General features: G+C 47.5%; 1 protein-coding gene across 1 annotated transcript in view; it reads left to right on the top strand.

Moving 5' to 3' along the window:
- The first annotated feature begins 2,120 nt into the window (after nt 1-2,120).
- The window catches only part of LOC119445033 (uncharacterized), a 125,410-nt gene continuing 101,337 nt past the window's right edge, over nt 2,121-26,193 (top strand). The window contains exons 1-8 of the mRNA XM_049664846.1: nt 2,121-2,221; nt 2,386-2,466; nt 5,213-5,309; nt 5,671-5,723; nt 8,570-8,666; nt 18,532-18,651; nt 23,703-23,791; nt 25,699-25,844. Coding sequence (XP_049520803.1) covers nt 2,414-2,466; nt 5,213-5,309; nt 5,671-5,723; nt 8,570-8,666; nt 18,532-18,651; nt 23,703-23,791; nt 25,699-25,844 — 655 coding nt within the window. The 5' untranslated portion in view covers nt 2,121-2,221; nt 2,386-2,413. The remainder of the gene's footprint in view (nt 2,222-2,385; nt 2,467-5,212; nt 5,310-5,670; nt 5,724-8,569; nt 8,667-18,531; nt 18,652-23,702; nt 23,792-25,698; nt 25,845-26,193) is intronic.

Raw genomic sequence — 26,193 nt, 5'->3', positions numbered from 1 at the left:
TTCGGTTTTGGGCGCGCGTATTTTGAACGCAAGCTAGCACGCCGGCTGCGCCCCCCCCCCCCCCCTTTTTTTTTCCCTTTTTTTTTGCTCTTCGTGCAGAATCGGTTTATTATTTAGTAAAAATGATTGCGAACGATCTCGTAAAGTCCCATCGAATCTGTGCCACGTGCAATTTCACAAAGTAGACGCAAGACCTTTTGTGCAATGAGGAAATATTTATTTTGCTCTATATAAAAGCTCGTTCCGCGCTTTTTGTGCGTTCATCCAACGTTGTGACACCAGCAGGTAAGGCAGTAGTTCCTGTATGAAGCTCCACCGGACGGTACCAGCTGAAAAAAAAGTAAATTACAAGCATGTGACATTTGCAAGCACGTAACAGCATGTTACAAGCATGAGTCATTTTGGTATTTAGACATAGGAATACTGCGAGGCGAAACGTGCGAAAGCGGTGAATGGGCGGCATTGCAAACAAAAGCAATTCGCTTTTACATACATGGCGTAGAAAATACCCGACTCATCCCAAACATATATGAAAACATCTGATTTCCAAGCGTTCCCCAATTTCCGGGTATTTTTTCCTGCACTTAGGCAGCAGGAATACACGAGCGACTTCGCGTTTCCAAAACTTGGCCTCGGGTGACGCGACGGTACGCGACATACACAGAGACGGACGCAACAGGCACTCAAGACAAACGCGTGGGTGCAATGCCTTTTTTCAGTCCTTTAGAAGACGTAATTTTCGAATTACAAGTTTCTGATATGTTCGTCGTTCGCGCGTTCTGCCGGCGCCAGCAGCACACCCCATGTTATCACTCTTGGCAATCGCCCATCGCGTTTTCAACAGGTGTGAGTATCGAAAGAAAGTATATGTTGTTGCGGAGCCACAAAGAAACGTCACAGACTTGTCCCTCTAAGATTCATTACACGCCAAACTAACTTTATCACCACGGCCGAGCTGCTTATCGCTAACTGCGTCACAGCGCGCTGTGCGGCCAGCGTGCCTCAAAAGTACCCCTGAAAGTAACGAAATTACTTTTCAGTAATGTCTGGCGTCAGAGAAAGCGGCACAAACTACTCCTAGCAAGATGCACTAAACTACACCCCACGGCTGAGTTCTCGCTAACTGCGACATGGCGCCCTGTGCGGCCAGTGTGGCTCAAAAACCGAAATAAGTTACAATAGTCCCCTAGGAAGCGTCGGAAACATGTCTCAGCACGATTCATTTACTCAAATTTACTGCGCCAGGATGGCCGAGCTGTTTTTCGCTAACTGCGTCTTAAGTCTCGGTCCCGTGCCGTAAGCCTAATTGCGTCGTAGACTGTGAAACAAGATTTCTCACCTTGCCGTAGTCCAATAGTGCAGTGGTGTCTTGTCCCAGTGCAGAAGGAACGCAAGAATACGCCGAGAGCCCAATAAACCAGGTTACATTAAAAAAAAAAAAAAAAAAAGAATAAGACAGACGGGTCGCCGCGCGCGCGCAGCCATCCTCGCTGGCTTCGGGGGAGTGTCTGGCGGATGACGCATGTATCTGGCGCGTCATTAGAGAGTTTTAGATTAGGGGGACGCAAGCGTAGGGGCCCGCTAGCGCTTGGGGCCGCGGTACTGCGCACGCGCAGACCGGTCTGCGCGTGCGCAGTACCGCGGCCCCAAGCGCTAGCGGGCCCCTACGCTTGCGTCCCCCGCGGTCTGCGCGTGCGCAGTACCGCGGCCCCAAGCGCTAGCGGGCCCCTACGCTTGCGTCCCCCTAATCTAAAACTCTCTATTGACCTGTGGCTAGGTAAGGCAAGGAAAATAAGTCGCAAAGCTTAAGTTAATTTATACGCAAAACGTTTTAGTTTTCGCGGCAAAGAATTAAAAAAATAAATGAATGCCTGTTAACTTAAGTTCACTTTCTTTTTTTTTTTTCGATGCTCGCGGCAGCTAACGTTCGGTGTCAAAAGTATAGCGTGACGTATGGTGACGTGTTTCCTGTTGCCAGTTTTTGCCGAGTGTCCCCTCTTGTTGAATTTCTTTCTCTATGGTTCTGCCGCCGTCGCGGCGGTTCTGAGCTTTATTTCCCCGGTGACGTCAAGGCCAAGCTGCGCCTTCACACTTGCCGGCGCGTGGCTGGTCGAATCACCTTGAATTTCAATCTCCCACCTACCCCGTGTTTTCCCGCGACGTGGCCTTGCCACTTGTGTAATAGGACGGCCAGTGACTATCGAGTAAGCTGTGGTAATCACAGGGCCGGTATTTCGTAGCGATGCCTTTTCGTGCTTCTCGCGCTTTGTCAGTGGTCGGAGCGACGGTCCCCTCGCGTTATGAACGGGATCAGCCGGCCGTGAGCGGTGGATGATAAGACTAGTATAAAATAAGTCATAAGGCATCGCTACAAATCGCGGCCCAGGTTGATTTGCGCCTCAGCGGCTCGGCCATGTTTCTCGTTCTCTGTTCACTACTGGTGGTTCTGGCGACGACTCTGTTCTGGTGCGTACGTATGCCAATATGCCACATTTTCTGACTTCCTGCTTTCAGCGCATAGGAGTCCTTTCGCTTTTACAGTCGGACATGGATAATTTGAGCTTTCTTTTTTTCCACTAATGCACATGTGTATTTGCTTTAAAAAAGGACATGGCATGACAATTGATTCATAGCACGGTGTGCTGATGATTATCCTTGCCCGACAAGCTTATGTTAAGCTTTTACTCTTTGCGGAGACGTGTCCATCGTTGCGGAGCCATGCTCTTTGCACCGCGGCAACTCGTGCGAATCGCAAAGTGCAGTTGATGATGCCTATTTAAAAATGTTTTAAGAGACACAATTTATTCCGCTAATTGAAGGGGTCAGGGTTAAAGTAACCATTTCATAGATGAGTGAGAACAGCCGATCTCATTACCCCCCCCCCCCCCCCTTTCCATGTTTTTTTCTTTTAGTGTATTATCTAGTATTAGTTTTTCTATTTTTTTTTGCTGCAGTTTGGATGTTTGTTTCCTTGATGTACAAAATGCGTTTTTTTCTTCTTTTTATTCTGCTGCGCCTACAAGACAATTGCCGGTCTCACCGTCGGTGGGCTGTGTTCTAGAAACGGCGGCGCAGCGGATGTGACCTTCTCGAATACACAACAAAGATTAAGCCACAGCGCATGTTATCTTGTGTCTCCTCTTCGAATACGCAACAAAGATAAAGCCGCGGCAATCAGTCTTTTCCGTGAGAGCGCGCGACCATGCAGTTGTGGCGTAAAATAATGTCAAGCGTGAATTCGCACAAATAGTTCGGAACAGACAGACCCACTTTTTTGTTTTACGTTTCACGGCATCCTAGTGAGTAATGTGGTCATCTTCGTCAGATGAGACAGCAAGCTTGATATGTGTACCAATGCCAAAAATTAAGAGCAAGACGTGCCTCCTCCAATTCGGTTCACGGTTATATTTTTCTACCGATTTCGAGCGCCTGTACAGCCTTTTTACAAGTTCATTACTCGCGTGCGGCCAGCTCATGCCTTAAGCAAGAGGCGTCATGCAAGCGCGAAATAAAAGCCTAAAAACTGCAAAGCTAAATTAACCTGAGATCATGTTATCACTAATCGAAGATCATGATATATTTGTTGGAGAAGAATGGATCTTATACGAGCACATCAAGGCACCAGCACACAAGTAAGTATTTATTCGAGAATTCGCAATGAGGATCATTAACTACGGATAGATCTTTGTTATTTTGCCCAGCACGCGTTCATTTTTTGTCTCTTAGATATGTTTGCACATACATTATAATGCGCTCAGCCATGAGTATTTTTTTTTATAACAGAAGGGGAAGTTATGCCTCGTACACACTAGCGGAAAAACTAAAGTCCCTATATATAAAAAGTAGCGACACTCTCCTCCTCCGCCTTCCCTCCTCCTCGTTTCTCCTCTCTTTCGCGCTACTTTTTCGGCCGTTGCACCGCCTACACCGCTTGAAACACGTGCACTTGTTTATCTTTCGCCGCTCATCAGGTTCGACGATCGCCGACTGTGTTCGTCGCTATCGTCGTGCTCCTCGCCAGTCGGTAGACGTTTCTCGGGCGAAAATGGCGATGGAGCGTGATCGTAAACAAACGCAGCCAGCGCCCGGGGGCTCGACGGTCCACGTGATGCCATTAGGCCAATACCGACGCGGCGTCGGCCTCGGACAGGGTGTGCGAGGAGGCGGCGGCATTCTTCAAAGCGTGACGCTACTTTTTGTATATAGGGACATTAGGAAAAAAGTTGCAGTGGCTTAGCTCGGCTATGCCAGGATATACGTAGCGTTAGCAAAGGTTCAGCTGATAATTCTTAGCTTATTCTTAAGATTATTCTTAAGATAAGATTATTCTTATGAGTCAAGCTTCTCCGTTCTTCTGCGCTGTTGAGCAGCATTTGCGCTCTCCTTCTCCATGGCTATACCACACTGGCAAACGCCAGTCAGAAGCGCAGCGGCTCCAGCGCAGTGTCAGACGGCGACTGCACAGCGAGCGCGTGCCGGCGCCAGTGCGTCTACCACGGCTACGACGTCACTCCTCTGGAATGCGCAGACCGGCGGCGGTGAGTCGCGCGCGGCGGCGGCGGAGTGCGCGAGAGGTGCCGGCTCCGGTGGCTCCGGTCATAGCCTTATCGAGGAGGCTATGCTCCGGTGCGCAAGCCGAGTGACATCACCGCGCCGGCGGCGGCAAGACGCGCGCCGCGAAAGCAGCCGCGAAACAGGTTTTTCTTGCCGCGGCAGGGATCACTCCTGGACCGATTTTTTGCGGTTTGCCGCGTGGCGCGGATGAAGGAGACCAATGAGAGCGGCCCGCTCCCGTGACGTGCGCGCGGGAAACTGGTGACATGCGCACCCGCCCGACCGCTCGTTTTGTACTCGCGTCCGCTGTTAGCAGGAAACTCGTTTCGCACTATCATCTGCACGCATCATCTCCCGGACCGAGCTGACGGATATTTCGAGAAGGGGGGAGAGAGTCTAGTCTGTCACGTGATTGCCGCAGCGGCGCACCGCCGGTTGGTGTGGCCGCCCTGCCGCTGCTGCGTTTTGCCGCCGGCGGCGCGCCGCGCGCGTTTTGCCGCTAGTGTGTACGTGCCATTAGAGTGTGAAAGTGCCGGTGTTTCAATTAGTGCGTACAGGTTGCCGCCACATAATAGCTTAGTCCCGTGCACGCAGACGTTTGTAAGTAGATCCCGCTCTAGTACTTCTGCATTAAGTTGTCCTGAGCCTTGACTTACAGGTGGGTCAGAAAGACTTTGAGCTTCTGGAGCGACAAGGGTGTCGTCCACCACAATGCCTGGCAGTACCTCCGCTTCACTTATGACATCTACTCGAAGGTACGCACATCGTCTTAGAACAAAAGAGAGAGAGAGAGATAATTCATGTATCGGTCAGCCTCCAAATTACAGATGCTATGCGTCCACTTTCTTTAATGTTGCTCCCAGATTGGTCGAAAGAGTATGAACGACAACAATACAGTGCTCGATTATGAAACTATTATGGTCCCATAGGTTGCTATTGTAGCTTCTTGTCCTACATGAAAAAAAAATTGTTGATTGAAATTATATTGATTTCGAGAATTTAGTAATTGGAAAGAAGGGCAACGTACAGCGTGCATGCCTATAGATGGAGCAGCATTGATCAAAATTTTCAAGTGCACATAGGACAACCTATTCTTTAATAGTATTATCTTCGCAGCCACTCAACGAAGTGGTCACCAGGAACTACAACCACTACGGCCGCGTTTATGGGTGAGTACAGACACGTTCGTCTCTTTACGCGCACAATATGAGCAAGAAATATAACCCGCCGCCAGTGTAGTGAAACGCTAATCTGAAGAACCTCGGGTCCGGTATAATCTAGCGATTCGTGTCGCTATATTCCATTCCTTTCTCATCATCCACTGCTCATGACTTGCTCAGATCGTTGGCGGAGCATGGTTAACACCACTGATGAAACGGGGAAAGGAATCAAAAAGTGTAGGCACAGAATCGTTACAGTACCTTGGCTCAGGTTCACAGTTTACCGAATACCTTCTAGAAGCATTGAAGAACGATTCATTATAAGTCAATCTTTAATTTATAACCTGCGGAATGACCTTCTCTAATTTAATAAAAATCGGCTAGGTTGTATTAGGGACGCAGCCGCAGTGGGGCACGTGTTTGGGCACAAGGGCGTACAGAAATGACGTAACGAAAGACGGCGACGGCAGGAATGCGCTTGGAGTGTCCACATAATTGCTATCGCAATAATACACAAGGGACGTTTATTTACGCATCTGAGAGGTTACACGCCTAACTCATATTACAGCTAGCGGGGGCCTTAGGGTTTAATTTTGCAATCGTGCTCGCACCCTATTCGTAGTGGGCCCGTTTGTTTTGCAGAGGATGTTTGGGCACCAGGTTCGTGAAATGACTTCCCTGCTGGTGGCGCCCGAGATTATTTTGCTCTGCTCGAGACCACCGCACCCGTACCATAGAGAAACATACGGGGGGAAGCCAAAAAAAAAAAAAAAAAGGAAGGCAAGAAAATTGGATAAAATATATATTTTTTTTGCTTTGAGCGACATCTGTTGGATTATGCCGTAACTACTGCGTTTATTGATCTAAGCCTCTCCGACATGCGGTAATCAAGAATGCACCACAAATTCCAGTAATAAAGAATGCATCAGAAACGCGGTGGCCAAATACAGGAAGAAAGTTATCAAGCCCTCATCGCAAAAAAGCATCACAATATAACCACAATTTATGGTAGGTTTGATCAGAATTGTATACAACTATTAATCAGACTTTCAGTACAAAATTTTATAAGGGGAGGGGGGGGGGGGGGCCTTCTGCGCTTGCTTCAATCTCCTGTACCTGCGCTCCCTATGGTGACGGACACGTTCCGCCTTGATCAAAGAGGGTTGGCTATCCCTCTATCTCGCTGCCGAGTCTCTTTACGCCATTTCTGTATCATACGTGTCTAACGCAGGGTGAAGGGGGGGGGGGGGGGGCAAGCATAACATTCCTGCAACAAATTCCACATTGGCAGGCCTTATAATAGTTGATGAGTGCCAGCTTGAGTTTGATAAATTGTAGCTACTATGGCATAGTGATCTCTCTCAAATGCAATTGTTCCTGCTCGAATTGACAAACGCTATGCCTAAAGTCCCTAGATATTTTCTTATGCTTTAAAGAGCAGAAAATCTAGGGACTTTAAGCTATGCCTAACTACGTCTCTCTGACCGCCGCGCACGGGCTAAATTTAGCTTCGATTGCGTCATGCGCCGCGCGACAACGGTGCCATCTGCCCTGGCGACAAATGCATGATCGAGTAATGGCTTCCTTCCAATGACAGCAATACCAATGCAAGGGGCGTGGGTAGTAAGGTCGGAAATATATAAACGATAATGCTATAACATGTTTTCGTTACATGCGGTTTTAGCAAGCGACGCCGTCTGACCGATTTTGAGCACATTTCATGTCTAAAACTTCTCAGAGTTGGCCGACCCAACTTGGCATCTGCTCAACATCGAGTAATTAGGTTTTTATGACCTACAGTGAAAATGTACCTTGGAAAATCCTACGTAAATGCGCCTGCGACCTGGGCGCCAACACCAAAGTTTGCCCGATGAAACATTCGAGATCTTGAACGACGCGCATCACCGTGAGAGACTCCTACTTTGCTCATTCCTCGCTCTAAAGCAGCCATCGAGCGATCGCGACCAATTATCCTGCGTGCAGACTTGCATCAAAGGGTGAAGCTTATAGCGTTGCGATTGATACTCATAAATCAGTTACAATTGAGAAACGTAGAGCAACATACCCGTGGTGTCTTGCGTGTAAAAACGAAAATATATCTTACATCTTACAACGCGAATAAATTGCAGGCGATGGAGCGATGCTGCGACATGAGCTCCGCTATTTACAACGGCAGTTGCCTCTCGGGCGAGGAAGAACACTACGTTTAAGCTGTATAAACAAGCTGAAAAACGTGCACGCCGTCCTTAGGTTTCGACACCTGCATGATACGTGCGTGTACGGCAATATCCCTCTCGTCACTCGTGACAGGAGGGACTCAGAGACCCCCCTCCCATTTCCAGGTGCCCGTTCTAAGCCTCCTGACAAATGTGGCAAACGTTAGCATGTCTCGCTCTGTGTTTACTGTATGTCCCGAATAGAGTGTAGAATCCCGGATGTACTCGCCTACACGCTGTGCTCCTATGTCCTCACTTGTGCCCTCTCTCTCTGGCCTTAGTGCACGTCCTAATGCTATCACCGCATAGAAGGTCATTATCGCAGACTTCAAATTTCGCACGCTCAGGTTGTCGACTGCAACACGCCGGCGGTGCAGCGTATACCCTCTTCGCCACACAGTGTAGGGCACTGTGGTCTGCGCAAGGAATTAGCGGGCGCATATCACACAGTTGAGACGAGCGCACGCACAGTTCCATTACTCAAATATTCGGGGTTTACGAGTCGACATACGATATTCTTGAAATGTTGAAGCGGTGACACCGTAGGGAGTAATCCAAGATGAATAAATGTTGATGTTGCCGTTTCTCCCGTCGTCAAAATACAGGAATATAGTAACAGCCACTATAATTCGCTCGCAGGTCATATCAAGGCACCGTACCAACGCTTGTGGTCGGAGACACCAATATTCTCCGTGAAGTTTTGGTGTCCAAGTTCAAGCATTTCTCCGATAGAACGGTAAGCCCATCCCGAGATACCTGAACATGCATAAGCAACAGTGGTTGCTGCACACCCCAGGTTTGAATCATCTATGAGGGCAACACCGCTTTTTGGCTAAAGTACTGTGGGAAAAGGCTCGATGTCGCAGTCCACGCCAGCACGCTCCAGTCTGCGCGCCAGCCACGCCCCAGGGCACCCAGCCGCAGTTCGCGCGTCCCTCGCCCCACTGCTGGTGCGTCCGTCGTCTTCTTCGTCCACAGCTGGCTCTGATGCCGCTAATCATGTCGGCGTTCGCACAGTACATATAACAGCTACATTTGTTTGGCGTTTCTCGTCGAGGAAGAGCTTGAGGGGAAATGCTCCTCCACCAGTGCCTTTGAGTAAGACGTGGTTGTATTGATACAGGCTACTTTCGCGCGCACTGCCGCAAAGTGCCCTGTACTGTGCATTAGGTGCACGTTAAAGAACTCCAGGTAGTCGAAATTAATCGGGAGTCCCCCTCCTACGGCGTGCGTCATAATCAAATTTTGGTTCGTGGTTTTGGCACGTGAGACTCTAGAAAAAAAAATCTAATACTTTCCGTGTCCAGTATCATTTAAGGAGGCAAGCAGGTGCACCATTTAGCGGTGAGCAAACTGAGGTACTTCATGGTGAAAAAGTCAGACACGCCATCTACAAAAATTGGAGGACGCTTAAGCTTCGCCTTTAAGAGTGGAACGCGATAGCGTTATCGGGCCCCGTTCGCATCGCATTTTTCTTTATGAGTAGGCTTCACTGCAACACAGAACGCGGGAAAGCTAGCTTACAAAAACCAAGCTCCGATCCCCTTAAAGTCAGGTTCACTTTTAAACAGAACTGCATTGCTGGGAGGATGTTTTTCCAGGGGCAATATAACTCGTCTTATATTAAATGTGAAGGCCCTAGGATCGTTTTTATTATTTTATTAATTGTTTGCTATAGCCCCGACGCGGGCGCGTGTCCCAATTTGACCTGCCGTAGGGAGCCTGCATTCAAGCGCTGTTTGTAGGCTCCCTAACCTGCAGAGGATGCGAGCGCCATCTGGATAGGATTTTCTCAAGTTACCTACCCGAGCGCGCCACTGTTTGTATGGTATAAATGCTGGAAAAGCGGTTTGTGTTAGAGTTCCCTCGTAAGAGAATTATGTTTTCTCGTACATTAAAATTACAATCCGACGCCACCATGTCTTTAGGTTGTGGTTAAGTTGTACTTTACCATTTTTCTGACAGATTTTACTGTGAGAACTTCAACTTTTGTTCACTAGCACCTTGCGCCACGCGGAGGGCCTCCGGGGTCAGGGTGGTTCGAGATGATTTGGTGCGCCATAGACGCCGGTGCTTACGCCGACACCGACGCCGGCGCCGACGCCGGGTTTTCTGCGCCACGGCGCCCTTAACGTAGCGTTAAAAATGCCCTTGTGGAACATTTCTCACTTCAGCGTCTGGCCCTCACTATAAGACGCGGTGAACACATCCAGCATCCAGGTATCTGCAGCTTGCACGTGCTCCCCATTAAATATATAGATAGGTGACATAAGAACGGCTGAAAGAGTCTCATAACAAACAAGTCTCGCGATAACAAAGAACAAACAAGATATCAAGCGCTATGAAGCTCTCTAGAGGCTTATCGAATCCCAGTAGGCTGCTTCAGACGAAGTGTGAACTGATACTATACGCTTTCACACGTTGGGGCGATGCGTGAGAGCTGTACAGAGAGCTGTACAGAGGCTACAGTGGACCTTATTTGGGGTATATCTGTGCTCATACTGACTATGCAATAGAACAAAGCAATATTATAGCGATTTGCTGTCTTTGCCGCTTTTGCCCGTTTTAGTGGTTGGTGGCCGGAGGTTGGTGATCGGACGCAGATGCAAACGGCGCGCGTGCTTTTGGGCAACCGAGTGGCAGGGCACGTTCGTCGTCTAACGCCAAATAACTGCCCGAGACGTGCGTGCTCTCACGCGGCATGTTCGTGGCCTCTGAAGCTTTAGATGCTGTAGTGCAACGCTGGAGAAGGACAGCCCTCATCTTATGCCGCCGTCCTGTCCCTTTGTGGCAGTTCCGGCAGAAGAAGGCTTCGATAGGAGAGTAGGAGGGCAGTCGCCTCCCACACCGGCGCTCACTCCGCTTGACACAACACGCATATGTCTAATATACGTAAAACCACCTATGCTACTACTGCAGATGTGCTGGTTAATGGATCTGTTCTCTACAGAATTAGGCAATGAAACAACACACGTTATCTAAATAGTCTCACTGCAACAAATACAATAACCTTTAAAACGCATCATTCTGTTAATAACGCGAATACCTTTCTAGAAGCGCCCAGCTATTGACGTACATTATGTCGATGGTGTTTAGACAATTTTGGAGCCTTTCTTGTGATGTGGCGAAAACGAGGTAGGGCAATATCTTACCTACTTAACGATAACTTCTCGTATAGAGAAGGCTACGTGAGCCAGTAAAGGGGAATGGTGCGCAGGCACTGGAACGAATCGTTATGGGAGTGTCATGAAGTTAGCGCTGTCTATAACCTCCGCATAATTAATGCCAATCGTACCTCGTTGCCATCGAACTACATGCCTGCAGCAAGACCATCGTCACCGTTATTGTGCCTGCACAAACCTGACATACTCCTCACCATCCCAGGAACCACGAAGAAAGCATGCACACATGCCATCATTTGTCCTGAAACAGGCCACATTAGGACTTTTACATGGGGTTCACAGTGGCCGCGTACATGTTTATGTCGATGGCTCAGTCACACCTACAAGTTCAGCTGCCGCCGTGGTGATTCCAGCAAGATCCGTCAAGATACAGCTAAAGACGTCACATGTCTCTTCAACGACAGCTTCTGAACTGGTAGCCCTCCGTTCGGCTATTGATTTCATTCTGGAGGAACCACCCCATCCATGGTCAATCTTCTGTGACTCCAAGGCAGCCCTCCAGAGTTTACTCAGTATTGCGCCATGGATCGCATGAGCAGCTCGTCGCAGAGATCACACAAGTACACCATCGCATAGTTGAAGAAGGGCACGATATCAGTGGTTGCCTAGTCACTGTTGCATACATGGCAATGATCGCGCGGACGCAGCGGCTCGATCTGCCCATAACGGTGTCAACTGCGTTGCCATTCCTCTTTCGAGAGCCGACGCAGCGAAAAAACTTTCCCCGCTTGCGCGTGAGCTAACATTGATGCAATGGAATTCATCCGATCTCACAAGTGCACGCCTTCATGCCCTGGACCCTAATTTACAGCTCCGTATTCCGTTCAACCTTCCACGACGGGACTGCACACTTCTAGTCCGTCTATGGCTTGGAGTAACATTTTCAAATGCGTGCTCCTTTCTTATCGGAATGACCAATAGCCAACTTTGTGAATTCTGCGGGTGCAACGAAACAATCGCACACCTTCTGTGTGAGTGCCTTCGTTTAAACCCTCAGAGAGCAGCTCTCTCAGCCACGATAGATCAACTGCACAAATGCCCAATAACAGAAAAGAACATACTTGGAAACTGGCCTATACAAAAAACGGCGAGAGCCGCCCTGAAGGCACTGCTGCGTTACTTAAAAGACACCGGACTCAGTGACAAATTGTGACTCTGCACTGTGTGACGCGGGATGGAACGTTGACACTATGCAACACGAAACGCCTTCGCAGACTGCGTGACAGTGCCCACAGAAACAGTTCTGTTTTGTGTGTGTGTGTGATTTTCTTTTCTTTCCATCCTTTTTTATGTTTATTTTTACTTAATTTTCTGTCTCTCTCCTGTCGCATTCATTTACCCCTCCCCCGGTACAGGTTAGCCAACCGGAGACAACATCTGGTTAACCTCCCTGTTTTTCCTTTACCTTTTTTCTCTCTCTTCGTAAATGATTTTACAAACTCATGTGTGTCTTAATATTTCGCAAAAAGTATACATTCGGGTAAATGCATTTCTGCCTCGCCGCATGTCTGTTTATGGTATAGCCTCTATTGTAGGCATAGGAGAAAGAGGTACGATCCATTGCTAATAGAAAAAAGCTGGCAGATCCGACGCCATGTGGGAATCGATGTTATGCGAAGCAGTGTGCGGGGAGCCTACCAAGTAAACGAAACGACCATGAGAGCACCAAGACGTAGGCGGCTCTTTTATGACCTACATGACACGCATGTCACGACATTCATGTCATGAGTCTTCAGGAGTCCCTTTAGCTACACCTAAGAGACATTAAGGCGAAAGCCTAGCTTAGTCGTGCTCATGACTAGGACTACGACCATCAACCTTTAGCCTTTTTCTTCACTTAGTACCACATCCGAACCCATTCCATTTGTTTTTCAGTGTTAATCTCTTTTCGCTGAGTAAATCTCATTTTTGTTGAGTCATGGTCATGACTATGACTTCGACCATCAAACTTTAGCCTTTTTTCTTCACTTAGTACGACATCCGAACCCATTTCATTGGTTTTTGAGTGTTAATCTTTTTTCGCTGAGTCATTCTCATTTTTGCTGAGTCATGGTTATGACCATGACTTCTACCACAATCCTTTAGAGTTTCCTTCAATTAGTGCCCACGTCCGAACCAATTTCAACGGTTTTTCAGTATTAATCTTTTTTTTCAGCGAGTCATTGTCATTTTTGTTGAGTCATGCTCATGATTATGACTTTTACCCTCATTCTTTAGTGTTTCTTTCACTAATTGCCCACGTCGGAACCCATTTCAGTGGTTTTTGAGTTTTAATCTTTCTTTGCTGAGTAATTGTCATTTTTGCTCGATCATGGGCATGACTATGTCTTCTACCGTCATCCTTTAGCGTTTCCTTCACTTAGTACCCACGTCAGAGCCCATTTCAGCGGTTTTTGAGGGCTAATCTTTTTCGCTGGGTCATTGTCATGGCCTATATGACATGCATGTCATGACCTATCACTTATGTTCGTCATATACTCCTTTCGTACTATGCCAATTTTGCTACCTACCAAGTTAATGAAACGACCATGAGAGCACGATGACGTAGGCGGCTATTTCATGACCTACATGACACGCATGACATGAACACAAATTCATGTCATGACATATCATTTGTGTTCGTCATATACTCTTGTCATAGTATGCCAATTTTGGTACATACAAAGTTAACGAAATGACCATGAGAGCACAAAGACGTAGGCGTCTAGAGTGATAGATAGATATATAGATAGATATATAGATACTGTCAAAGTAGCAAATGTTCGCCAAGAAATGCTTTGCATTTAATAAAAAAGAAAAGTTGTCGCAGTTTCACCTGAAAGGCGAAGCATCAATTGCGATAGCAAATTTGTAGAGAGCTATACGGAGTAATGATATTAGCTTTATCAGCTGTATAAACTTGGACATGCAGCAGCACCGGCAACACGCAGAACTATTGTCGACGCCGTCGGCGTTTTGCCCGCGTTCGCTCAAAATGCGTGCGGCGTTGGTGACTGTTGCCGGAGCCTCTGATATAAATAGGCACTTGGTGCCGCAGCTAAACGTCGCCTCCCTTCCCTGCCCCTCCCCCCCCCTCCCCCACATCCTTTCGCGCGTCGGAAGAAGGTACGTTTACTCTACATATATGGTGATTGTAAAGGAGGAAAGAGACGCTTACTTCTGCAGCCCTTAAGCGAGCACGGCGCAGAACGCGCGTTTGATCGCCGTGCGTTCACTCCCCGTGAAAGCGCGCGCCCCTCGCGCCCTTTCACTCGCACATACAGCGTTCGGCGACGATTTCAACATCATTGACGTCATACGGAACCTCACGGCGACGGCTACGGCGACGGCGACGCCGACGGCAGAAATCTGCTTTTGAGTGTCCATATAATTGCTATCGCAATAAAAGGCTGGATATGACAGCTCTTAGAAAATGTCGCAGTTTCACCCGAAAGACGAAGCATCAATTGCGATAGCAAATGAGTAGAGAGCTATACGGAGTAAGGATAGTAGTTTTATCAACTTGCACATGCAGCAGCACCAGCAACGCGCAGAACTGTTGTCGACGCCGTCGGCGTTTTGCCCGCGTTCGTACCAAACGCGCGCGGCGTTGGTGACTGTTGCCGGTGCCTCTGGGGGCGGCTCGGAGGTTTTCGACGAGATCAGAATGGGACACTCGTCGAGCAGCGTTGGAAATCTTACCCACCTTCTCGCCTCGCAACGTTTTATTGCGATAGCAATTATATGGACACTCAAAAGCAGATTTCTGCCGTCGGCGTCGCCGTCGCCGTCGCCGTGAGGTTCCATATGACGTCAATGGAGATGAAATCGTCGCCGCGCGCCGAACGCTGTATGTGCGAGTGAAAGGGCGCGAGGGGCGCGCGCTTTCACGGGGAGTGAGCGCACGGCGGAGAACAAACGCGCGTTCTGCGCCGTGCTCGCTTAAGGGCTGCAGAAGTAGGCGTCTCTTTCCTCCTTTACAATCGCCATATATGTAGAGCAAACGCGCCTTCTTCCGACGCGCGAGAGGCCGTGGGGGAGGGGCACCAAGTGCCTATTTATATCAGAGGCTCCGGCAACAGTCACCAGCGCTGCACGCATTTTGAGCGAACGCGGGCAAAACGCCGACGGCGTCGACAACAGTTCTGCGTGTTGCCGGTGCTGCTGCATGTCCAAGTTTATACAGCTGATAAAGCTAATATCATTACTCCGTATAGCTCTCTACAAATTTGCTATCGCAATTGATGCTTCGCCTTTCAGGTGAAACTGCGACAACTTTTTTATATAAATACGCATTTGGTGCCGCAGCTAAACGTCGCCTCCCCTCCCTCGCTCCCGTCCCCCCGCGGCCTTTCGCATGACGGAAGAAGCCGCGTTTGCTCTCTATAAATGGTGATTGCAAAGGAGGAAAGAGACGCTTAATTCTTCAGCCCTTCAGGGAGCACGGCGCAGAACGCGCGTTTGCCCGCCGACGTGCGTTCGATCCCCGTGAAAGCACGCGTCCCTCGCGCCTTTTCACTCGCACATACAGCGTCCGGGGCGCGGCGACGATTTCATCGCCGATGACGTCATACGGAACCTCACGGCGACGGCGACGACGAGGCCGACGGCAGAAAACCGCTTTGGAGTGTTCATATAATTGCTATCGCAATAAAATACAGGTCAGCCGGTCGCACTGGTAGCCACCGCCTGCCTTTACATTTCGTTTCTTTGCGTTGTAACACATAGAACGCTCATTTTTTGGCTATACGTATTAGTCAAAACCTTCCTTGCCTCTTTCTCCCGTTTTTACGGTTGCCTGTGTTACTTACTGCCGACAGATGCAAAGGGCAAGTTCTCCTACGCAAACGCGTGACCGAGATGCGGTGCGCGGTCGTTTCAGAACGCTAACTATAGTCGGTGAAAACCTAATAATTTGAAGGTTATATATACGCTGTCCAACTCGAACACAACGTGCATAGATGCACCAGCGAATTAGAAAAGCTTATTTGCATGACGTCAAGCGATTTCGAGTGTTTACAAAACAACAGTTTTCTTCGTGCACTTTGATCTGTGTTACTGATTCAGGCGGAAACCTGAGAGTCTATAGGAAATTTTGTAGGTAATCTTGATATGACTGTTCAGCCATAGCTGTAATGTTAGGTGGAAACAACGAGCTTTTATTTTCCAAATAGCCTAGCGCTTACAACAGCAGAGCAAGATCATAACGCTAAGATCGGACTCCAGCAAGCTCGGCTCTCTTTCAGAGGTGAAGGCCTTGTGCACTGCGTTGTTGTGGGAGGAGCTTCTTTGTAATCCTTAGGTTATTGCCGACTATTGATCTTACGACTATACCGACTATAGACGCGTGTGATGTTTCACGAGAGCTTTACGATGTTTGAAAGTTTTAGACGTTGTCGTGAGGTGGTCGGGTAGTACAGCCCTCCTCTTATCCCACCAGATTCTCCCCCTGTGGCGGCTACTATAGGATTGATGGATTGAAAAAAAAGTCGCAGTTTCGCTCGAAAGGCGAAGCATCGATTGCGATAGCAAATTTGTGGAAAGTTATATGAAGTAAGCGTAGTAGTTTTATCGGCCGTGTAAACTTGTAAACATAGGCATACTAGCTAAATTAGTGAGCATGGTGTCTCGCGCGCACAAGCAAACATGAACGCATCGCACTCGATGACCGCGGAAACTCGCTGTCAAAACACTGGAGTGCGGAAGCGCGGCAGCAGCAGGGAGATAATTTACCTTCGTGTCGCCTCTCGCATCAACGCGAACTAAGCCGCGAAAACACAGCGCGCTGCAGACTCCGTCCCCGTCGCATGTAACTTTCAAGATACAGCGGCCCGGAGTAGAACGCGCCTCCCCTCCCTCCCTTCCCCCCGGAGCCTTGCGCGTGACGGAATACAGCACGCTTCCTCCCCGCTTTCCTCCCTGTCGTGAGAGATTGAGCCGCGATCGCGGATCACTCGCCCACTTTCACTCGCACATACAGCATACGGAGTTGGCGACGATTTTATCGCCTTTGGACTTTAAACGGAACCTCACGGCGGCATCGACGGCAGAAATGCGCAAAGAGTGTCCATATAATTGCTATCGCAATAAAACGTTTGTTGCAAAAGGAAAAATGTTGGGGAAGGAGGTGGGTGGGGCCCCTAGTCCAGGGCTCCACTGGCCTGCGCCGCCCGCCATGTTTGGCCGAGGAACGCCACTTGGGCCTCCTTTTTCTCGCTAGCGAGCCGTCTCCCAGTGCTCCGTTCTGAACTATTGCGCCGAAAGGGAGGCATATTAAATTTGGGTGGTCTGAGGTCACATTCCCACGTGCAATGCAAGGACACCTGCGTGGTAAGGTTTAGTTGCACGTTGAAGGGCCCCACGTAAGGGAAATGAATCCGGATAACTGCAGCATACGGTCGTATCTCATGTCACCGCTGTATGGCTGCAAGACCTGAAACACCGCGTATATGAGCTATTAGGATATTAGTTATTGCGTTTTAACATCTTAGCAGAGGTACTTGAGTTCAAACACTGTATTCCTGTTTCCGTCATGATGTAAGTAGTTCCACTCTAAGCATTCGCATCAGAGTGTGGCCGTCGTGGCCGGCAAACAGAATACACTGCCCTCGCGATCAACAGCAGAAGAGAAAGAGATAGATATATAGATAGATATAGAAAACAAGAGACGGACGGCAGTAATGGTTAACTAGATTAACTGTCTGGTTGGCTACGCTGCTCTGGGGGATGGGGTAAGGGCAGAAAAAATGAAGGGAAAGATGAGAGGGCATGAAGAAAATCTGTTCGCACACAGACATTGAATGCATCTGACAGCGACTATAGTTTTTCAGCCAGTCATGATGCTTTTAAGAAATCCACTCGCGTTTTTAAAGAAATACAGTCTGACGTCATCAGGGACCAAGGTCCAAGAATTCTGTTTTTCGGAAGGGGAGGGTTGTCGACATTGTCTAGCATGATACTGTGGACTTTTCTCTGTACAGAAGGTGACAATCGTATCTCTGCACCCAACGTATGATTGCAATCACAGTACAAGAAGCAATTGGTATGATTTATTCAGAAAAGATACTCCATTAATTTTCGTTACCGACTTCAGTGTGCTAAAACCCATTTGCTTAGAAACGCTCGCAGCAGCTATAATATATAGAGCACGGATTGTAGAAATGACTGATTACTCAATGTTTACCTTCTGTCGTTCAATCTTGGAATAGGTGACGAAGACAATTTATGCTCCGGCTCAATTAAACAAGGTGCTGAGTGCTACATTGGCAATAGATATTAAGAGAACTATACGCTTTCTTTGTTTATCTGACAATGATTTAGAACCCTAAGGAGCTTGAGAAAGGATGCTTTCTTGCGTCATATGTGTTGAATGCATGTGCTACGAAGATAGCTTGAGCATGCACGAAGATAGCTTGAGCATGCTGGCATAATTTTTTCTAGGAGGGCCAGCGCATCGGTAGTGACGTGTGGCGCAAGGCCATCTTGAACCTCTCGGGTGACGAGTGGAGAAAAGCTCGAGGGATCTTCACGCCCGCCCTCACCGCTACGCAGCTGAAAACGGTACGAAAGGTTTACATCTTGGTGTGGTGCTGCAGTCTTTCCGTATTGCCCGCGTACAAGAGCATATACTTTGTATTGTTCTTTATTTGATGAGTGCAGTATGAAGACAGGCGTTGTACTATCGGGGACGTATTGTTGCCCTCCCGTGTACCGTGCATTGGGTACACGTTAAAGAATCCCAGGTGGTCAAAATTAATGCGGAGCCCTCCACAACTGCGTGCCTCATATTCATATCCATATCCTGGTTTTGGCATGTGCAACTACAGATTTTATTTTTTTAAATTGTCGAGGAAGTGCGAGCATCGACCGAATTGAAAAGCTTCACTATATGCCGCGATCAGCAGCTCTATCCTCTGCATTCGGATAGTAGATACGCGGCCCGCATTTTCCGGTGATCTCGAGTGCAGATAATAGCACAGCTTATCCCGCAGATAGCGCAGTGATGCACTTCGGTCGACATTCGCGCTTCCTGATCGCTTTTGTCTCCGATAGTACGTCAGTGAAAATCGTGGTAAACTACATCGTCTTATGACCTTTTCTAAGCTTTGCAAGTTATCTCCGCTTGCTGTTCGCCACTCTTAAAGTGATGCAGAATAAAAATCAGTAGCTTTGTTAAAAGTGCTGTTTAAATCTATGAAAACTAATCGGAAGTTCTTCTGAATGCCAACAAGCATTTTCGTATGGGTACTCTTGCGGGCGTTCTTGCCTTTCATTAACCGATTACTGTAAACCAGTTTGATTGTGTTGCTCTCGTGGTTAGTTAGCAATTCACATCAGCTGCACATATTCTCACCACCGAACGCGTTGCCATGATGCTAAAGTGCCAAAAGTGAGCTCTAATGTAGTCAATCAACCAAACAGCCAATAAATCAATAAATCAGTGAAACAATGAATGAATGAATGAATGAATGAATGAATGAATGAATCAATCAATCAATGAAAAGACTTTATTTCCATAATAATAGTAGGGGTCACCCCAGGCGGAAAGTAACCAAATGCAGCTTGAAGGAGCCTGGGGGTCGTACACAAGGCAGCACACACTAAAATTTATAGATAACGTGCCTGAAAAAAAATTGTCGCAGTTTCACCTCAAAGGCGAAGCATCAATTGCGATAGCCAATTTGTAGAGAGCTATACGGAGTAATGATAGCTTTATCAGCTGTATAAACTTGGACATGCAGCAGCACCGGCAACACGCAGAACTGTTGTCGACGCCGTCAGAATTTTGTCCGCGTTCGCACAAAATGCGTGCAGCGTTGGTGACTGTTGCCGGAGCCTCTGATATAAATAGGCACTTGGTGCCGCAGCTAAACGTCGCCTCCCTCCCCCCCCCCCCCCCCCCCCCATACGGCCTTTCGCGCGTCGGAAGAAGGCGCGTTTGCTCTACATATATGGTGATTGTAAAGGAGGAAAGAGACGCCTACTTCTGCAGCCCTTAAAGGAGCACGGCGCCGAACGCGCATTTGTTCTCCGCCGTGCGTTCACTCCCCGTGAAAGAGCGCGTCCCTCGTGCCCTTTCACTCGCACATACAGCGTTCGGCGCGCGGCGACGATTTCATCTCCATTGACGTCATACGGAACCACGGCGACAGCGACGACGACGGCGACGCCGGCGGCAGAAATCTGCTTTGTAGTGTCCATATAATTGCTATCGCAATAAAACAGCATACATAACGTACGAGAATGTTTAAACTAATAAAGGAAAGATAATGATATAAAATGTTGATGAACATAACCGATACATAGTACATATAACATGTGTGGGTGTTACTATAGAAGTAACAATCTTAATAATGACATCACATAGTTACAGCAAAGGAATAATTTGTGGAAGACGAAAACTAATAATGATAGTCAAAAACACATATCGTACTTATATATGTAATATAAAAATTGCCGCGTATGCGTGCTTCGCTGCAAATGTCGTCGAAAGACGATAGTCTTCTGCCGGCCGCACTACATGAGTGCTGGTCTGATCCGCGGCCACCCGTGATGCTGTTCTCGTACCATTTACGTCCTGGCATGATAAATGCAATGGAGGTTTGTTTGAACAGATTTCATTTTACCGCATTATTTCATCAAGCGGCCATTTATGTTTTGCCCTGCCTCAGACAGCGCTTCCTTTGTGTTGAATCGGCCGCATCTGGCTGGCATTGATAAAATTGAGGAGGCGCTGCGTGAGACATGGACGCCATCTGGCAATACATCGGGAAACATGAGCTTGTGCAGAGGGTTTCCTTCCTCCATGGCAGAGGGCGCTCGTGGGCGCGCAGTCGGGGAACGTCGTTCGTCGGCGCGCATAGCATGGCATTTTCAGCGCAGCTTAAGAAACTAGGGTCTTTAGAGTTACGCATCTATGTATTTTCTATTAAAGGAACACACCTCCTAATACTTACGTAGTGATGTTGCGCCTCAGATATGCGTAATATTTACTTTGTGATCGATAACTTTCACAAGTATGAACAGCCGTACCAGTTTAAGTAGTGTGGGCGGTAAGCAAGTGGTCCAACTTTGGCCGGGTGGCTGAATCGGGTGACAGACAGACAAACAGACAGACAGAGACAGACCAAATTTTCAGCGTTTAAGTTTCCCAAGAAAGACTATCGTCTTTAAAAAAGATGGCAATCAGGTACACTGAAATGAAAGTGTAGGGGGAAGAATGGATGATGGGTACGCCCTCAGTGCGCTTCTCAAATAAAGTATTCACGCAACTGTGTTTTGCAAACGTTGTTAAAATCCATCCCGTGCTACTGATATGTTTTCAAAAGATATGGGGCATTGAAAGCCAGTGAGTGTCTGTCATAAGATGTGCACCATCGCGGTGCCAACCGTTTCTCCTGGTCGAGGATCGTCTATTTGTTTTGTAGCGTTAGCTACACTGGCCTAGCCAAGCCCGTTTCGCGCGGCACATCAAGAGCCGTGCTGCGCATGCGCAAGGATCAGTGATGTCACACGGCTTGCGCACCGGAGCCACCGGAGCCGGCACCTCTCGCGCACTCCGCCGCCGCCGCGCGCGACTCACCGCCGCCGGTCTGCGCATTCCAGAGGAGTGACGTCGTAGCCGTGGTAGACGCACTGGCGCCGGCGCGCGCTCGCTGTGCAGTCGCCGTCTCACACTGCGCTGGAGCCGCTGCGCTTCTGACTGGCGTTTGCCAGTGTGGTATAGCCATGGAGAAGGAGAGCGCAAATGCTGCTCAACAGCCCAGAAGAACGGAGAAGCTTGACTCATCGGATCCCGAAGTAGTTGCCTGGCAATTAGCGGTTGAGCGTAGGAGGAATGAACAGAAGAAGGCTAAACGTGCTGCGGAGACACTGCAGCAAAGGGACGAACGTCTAGCAAAGCGGCGTCGCCAGGAGGCTGAGCGACGTGCCCGACCACCCCTGCAGCAACAACAAAACGCCGTCGATGACGTCAAGGCTCGCCAATCGACTGAATATACTGTGAAACTCAGCGAAAGCGCCAATGCGACTCGGACCTTCAGCTGAACCTTTGCTAACGCTACGTATATCCTGGCATAGCCGAGCTAAGCCACTGCAACTATTTTTTTTCTACATCCTGATAGTTACTTACATGTTTTGTCCGAATTCTTTTGTTGGTGTGTTTATACGAGATGGAGTTTCTTGCACTTATAATATGGCGCTCCTGTTCTGTACGAATACGTAAGAATTTACGAGAGCTACGCTAAAAGGAATGCTAGAGCGCTTCACAGCGGGTTGGATTCTGAATTGTTTGAGAGCCGAGGTTGAACAGGGTTCACCACCCCGCCAAATGGCGGGGTGGTGAACGTATTCGAGATTTTCTGATTTATGGAAGAAATGCTACACCGAAATTTATTCATTTGAATCCGAAACTATGCATAACCACATAACCAAATGGATGCACAGATTGGCAGTTACTTCTTGGTTCTAAGAATGTTTGTATGCTGTCTCAATCATACGGCTGAAATCAGTCGATAGGCATTATCGGGCCATTATTTCTATACCATAGGCCCGAGGCAGTTGCATGTCAGCAGACTTGGACGTAACGAATTACATGTAATGAATTACTTGTCAACCATTACACCTCTTTTTTTGTGATTTACCGTTTACCTTGTTTACTCGGTAACATTCACTGCAATTCAATTACGTTTTTCAGTAACCAACTACATATAATTAGTTACTTTATTGATGTCACAACCTGTAAAAAGCGACACAGCTTTGAGAACCTGAATTCAGCGGGAAGTGAAGGAAAACGCTAGAAATCTTGCCACGCAGTAGCCCAGCGGATGTTCAGACAAGCAAACTCGGGAGCTCGGTACTTATCTCCTCATCTCAATGCTCCACCAGATGGTGGCCAATGAATTGAACCGGTGTTGGTATATCTCGATTAGCTACTTTTCGTAGACCGAACTAGGAGCGTCTTCTCCTAGTATCAGCAACAATGAAGCGCTGCGCTTCATATAAAGAACCCTGATGTTGAATAAGCCTAATCTTGTACGCAGGATACTTATGTGTTAGAACAGCGCCCTACATCCTAGTGCGCACCGAGTTTGCATTGTCGCTGCTGATATTTTCACAATAAAAACGAGGGAAGATGACCCACTAAACCATTGAAAAACAATTTTTAGTGAAGATAAACATCGTGTGAAAGGGCCGCAGAGGACGCACTGAAAGTGCCATTCCAGCTGGTTCTTTTTACTGTATCTGTGGGATGTTAATGAAGTTTGGAGGAAAGAAACATAAAAATAATCGATTACTTTTGAGTAATTTCTAAGTTACTTTCGTGGCGCAGTAATTGGTAACTGCAATCGATTACATTTTTGAATGAAATAATTGTAATTATAGTTGGTTACCTCTTTTCTGCAACGTGCACAAGTCTGCTTGTCAGTAATCATGAAGATCAAATCCACACTACGCATTCATTTGTCAAACTGCACAATACTTTGACCATTCGTGTACACTATATATGCTTTTCTGGTGCAAGTATGCTTCGCCTTAGAAGCGGCTTCACATACCTTACATACCTTTAAGATACTATACACATCTTATGTCTCTCATTTTTTTCTTCTCAGATTACCGTGAGAATTACAGCTGTTGCTGAAAGAATGACGGGCCGCGTAGCAGAAGCAGCAGCAAAAAATAAGCCTGTGAACGTCAGCGAGTGAGTTGCCTTTACTTGTGTGTAATTATATGCTAACGTCGGTCACAAAATTAAATAAGTTGTGAGAGAAAAATTGCTGTCAACGGTAGGATTCAAATTCATGACTTTGCAATCACTGCAGTGTGGCAGATCCGTTGAAGTGGCGGAATAGTAAGAGTATATGCTACGCAGCTCTACGGCGCCCACGGTGAGGCTGTGATGCGTTGCCTTTTTGCGAATGCTTCGAGAAGGGTCCGAGCATGCCCTAGCCTGCCGGAGCGTAGATTTCTTTGCGCAGCGAGATTTCTCGTGCAACGAATGACAATCCTGGTACACTTATTAGAAATAATGTAAATGAATGAGCAGTCTCTGCGCGTCATAACCTGGTGTGAACCCATTGTCATTGACATAAATGCTCCGTAAACTGCGTGTGTAAATGCACGTGTTACAGAAGAAACATATAGGTGACCCTCCGCTATTTCCAGTACGCTTCGTTCGCTCTCAATGACAAAGAGTATGTAGCTTTTAAAATTTTTGTTTGAATTAATATTGACGGAGCTGACATAGACAGGCCTTCGTGGAAGGAGCGTGGTGTGAGTTCATATGCAGTGCGGTTCGTCATTGACTTCATTGTTCGCCCCTTCCTCTTGCAAATATGAAGGTGTTTCAGGACCACATACCTTCGGTGTCCATTTTGACGCAGTCCTCCGACTCCTGCCACATCAAAAAAACCCCGGGAAAGATCAAACGCTTGTCATGAACACTTCCAACCCTCTGTTTCCAAGGATTGAACAATGTCTCCCCGCGCCTGTCAAAACACCTAAAAAACACATATAAGCATCGCTGTGCTTCAGGGCACTTCACCCCTGAAGAAGGAGCTGATCATGCTTCAAAACGACGGAATTTTAAAACAAAATTCTTAGGGAGTTTCCTCACTCCGTAATTCAGTTGTTTATAACCCGGTATTCTAACCAAATATTCGCCGTAGAAAGAAACCGTAAATCGTTTAAATGCGTTCTAACGCATCATAAAACGATTTATTTACATCAATACCGCCATAAAAATGAGCAAGAGTCATAGTTAATTCATAAATAATTTATTTCAAGTACTTTCAAGACCCGAAGGCATAACCGACAGGAGTGGTAAAAAAAATAATACATATGCATTTAAATTAGCATGTATGAAAGATTCGCCAAACAAGTTAGTTTATAGCTGAAAGCTTGGAACAGAAATAGCTGCGGGTCGGTCAGGTATTGCACCAACTCCGGTATTGCACTTATGCACCTGCAGTGCCCTGAATCTGGGATTGGGCTGCGCACACTGGAGTCGTGTCCTGAAAACTGCCAGTCGCGGGTGACTGCTTTGGATTGTTGTGTTCAGGAGACGTTAGGTGCCTGCGTCACTCTACGATTCAGCTCGTGTAGATGGAGCAGGAGAGACAGTGAAAGTTTAAGCGGAGGAGAATAAAAACAGAGAGCTTGCTGGGCCTGCTTCCCCACTTCAACACGCCACATCGTAATCTGCGTCAATGCAGGTCACTCTTTTGAAAGCATAGTTTTGTATAGACCTCCATAGCGTTACATATAGGCAGCTGCATTGCTTTGTGCATAGTTGAATATAAGGTTGCGGAATCTGCATTGGCTCTGCTAATAGAAGTCGTACAGGTGTAGCGTAAAAATAACGCTATTTTTTTTCTAGTTCAGGTATAAACTACCATCTAGAAGATGATAACCACATATCGCCAACAGAAATGAAGTCAAGTAAAGCATCGGGGAAATTAGGTGTAGTTGAAATTGGAATGCAGAAAATAATGAGGAAAAGGGAAACTGAAAGTGCACGAAAAGTTAACTCGTCGCTGGCGGGAGCCGAACCCGCAACCTCCGGCGCGAGAGTCCGCAATGGGGCCATTAAAAGGCTGCTTCGTGCAGGTTGTTCGATCACACATCGCTGGACACTACGGCTGCTCTGAACTATAGCGTCGACTTGGACAGCGAGATGGACAAGGACCACCCACTGATACATTGTCTCGAGGCCATATTCGGCAACGTGGCTGGATGGAAGCTGCTTATGTTATGTTAGTAGCGATCTCAACTGCTCATCAAACAAATCGATGCTGTTGTTATTTCAACGGCGCTCGTCGTCGTAGCAACCAGTTTAAACATCATTTTGATCATAAAATATGTACTAAGGCAAAACTGTAGAAGGACAAAGGAGTCAAAAACTTAAATCTCACGCCGCGAGCGATGAACTAATAAGCGAGATTTATTGCTCATGAACTCTTATTATGTAGGCACAGAACGTTGATTTGGTGAGCATGGAATGAGCTAGCATGAGAAATACAAAGAAACTTGTAGCAAGGAATATCTAACCATTATTTGTTTTACAGCACGCGGGTCATTTATTTTTATACATATTGTAGCAGA

The sequence above is a fragment of the Dermacentor silvarum genome, chromosome 3 (genome assembly GCF_013339745.2).
Source record: "Dermacentor silvarum isolate Dsil-2018 chromosome 3, BIME_Dsil_1.4, whole genome shotgun sequence".
Classification (NCBI taxonomy): domain Eukaryota; kingdom Metazoa; phylum Arthropoda; class Arachnida; order Ixodida; family Ixodidae; genus Dermacentor; species Dermacentor silvarum.
This window is presented reverse-complemented; position numbering and strand designations above follow the sequence as displayed.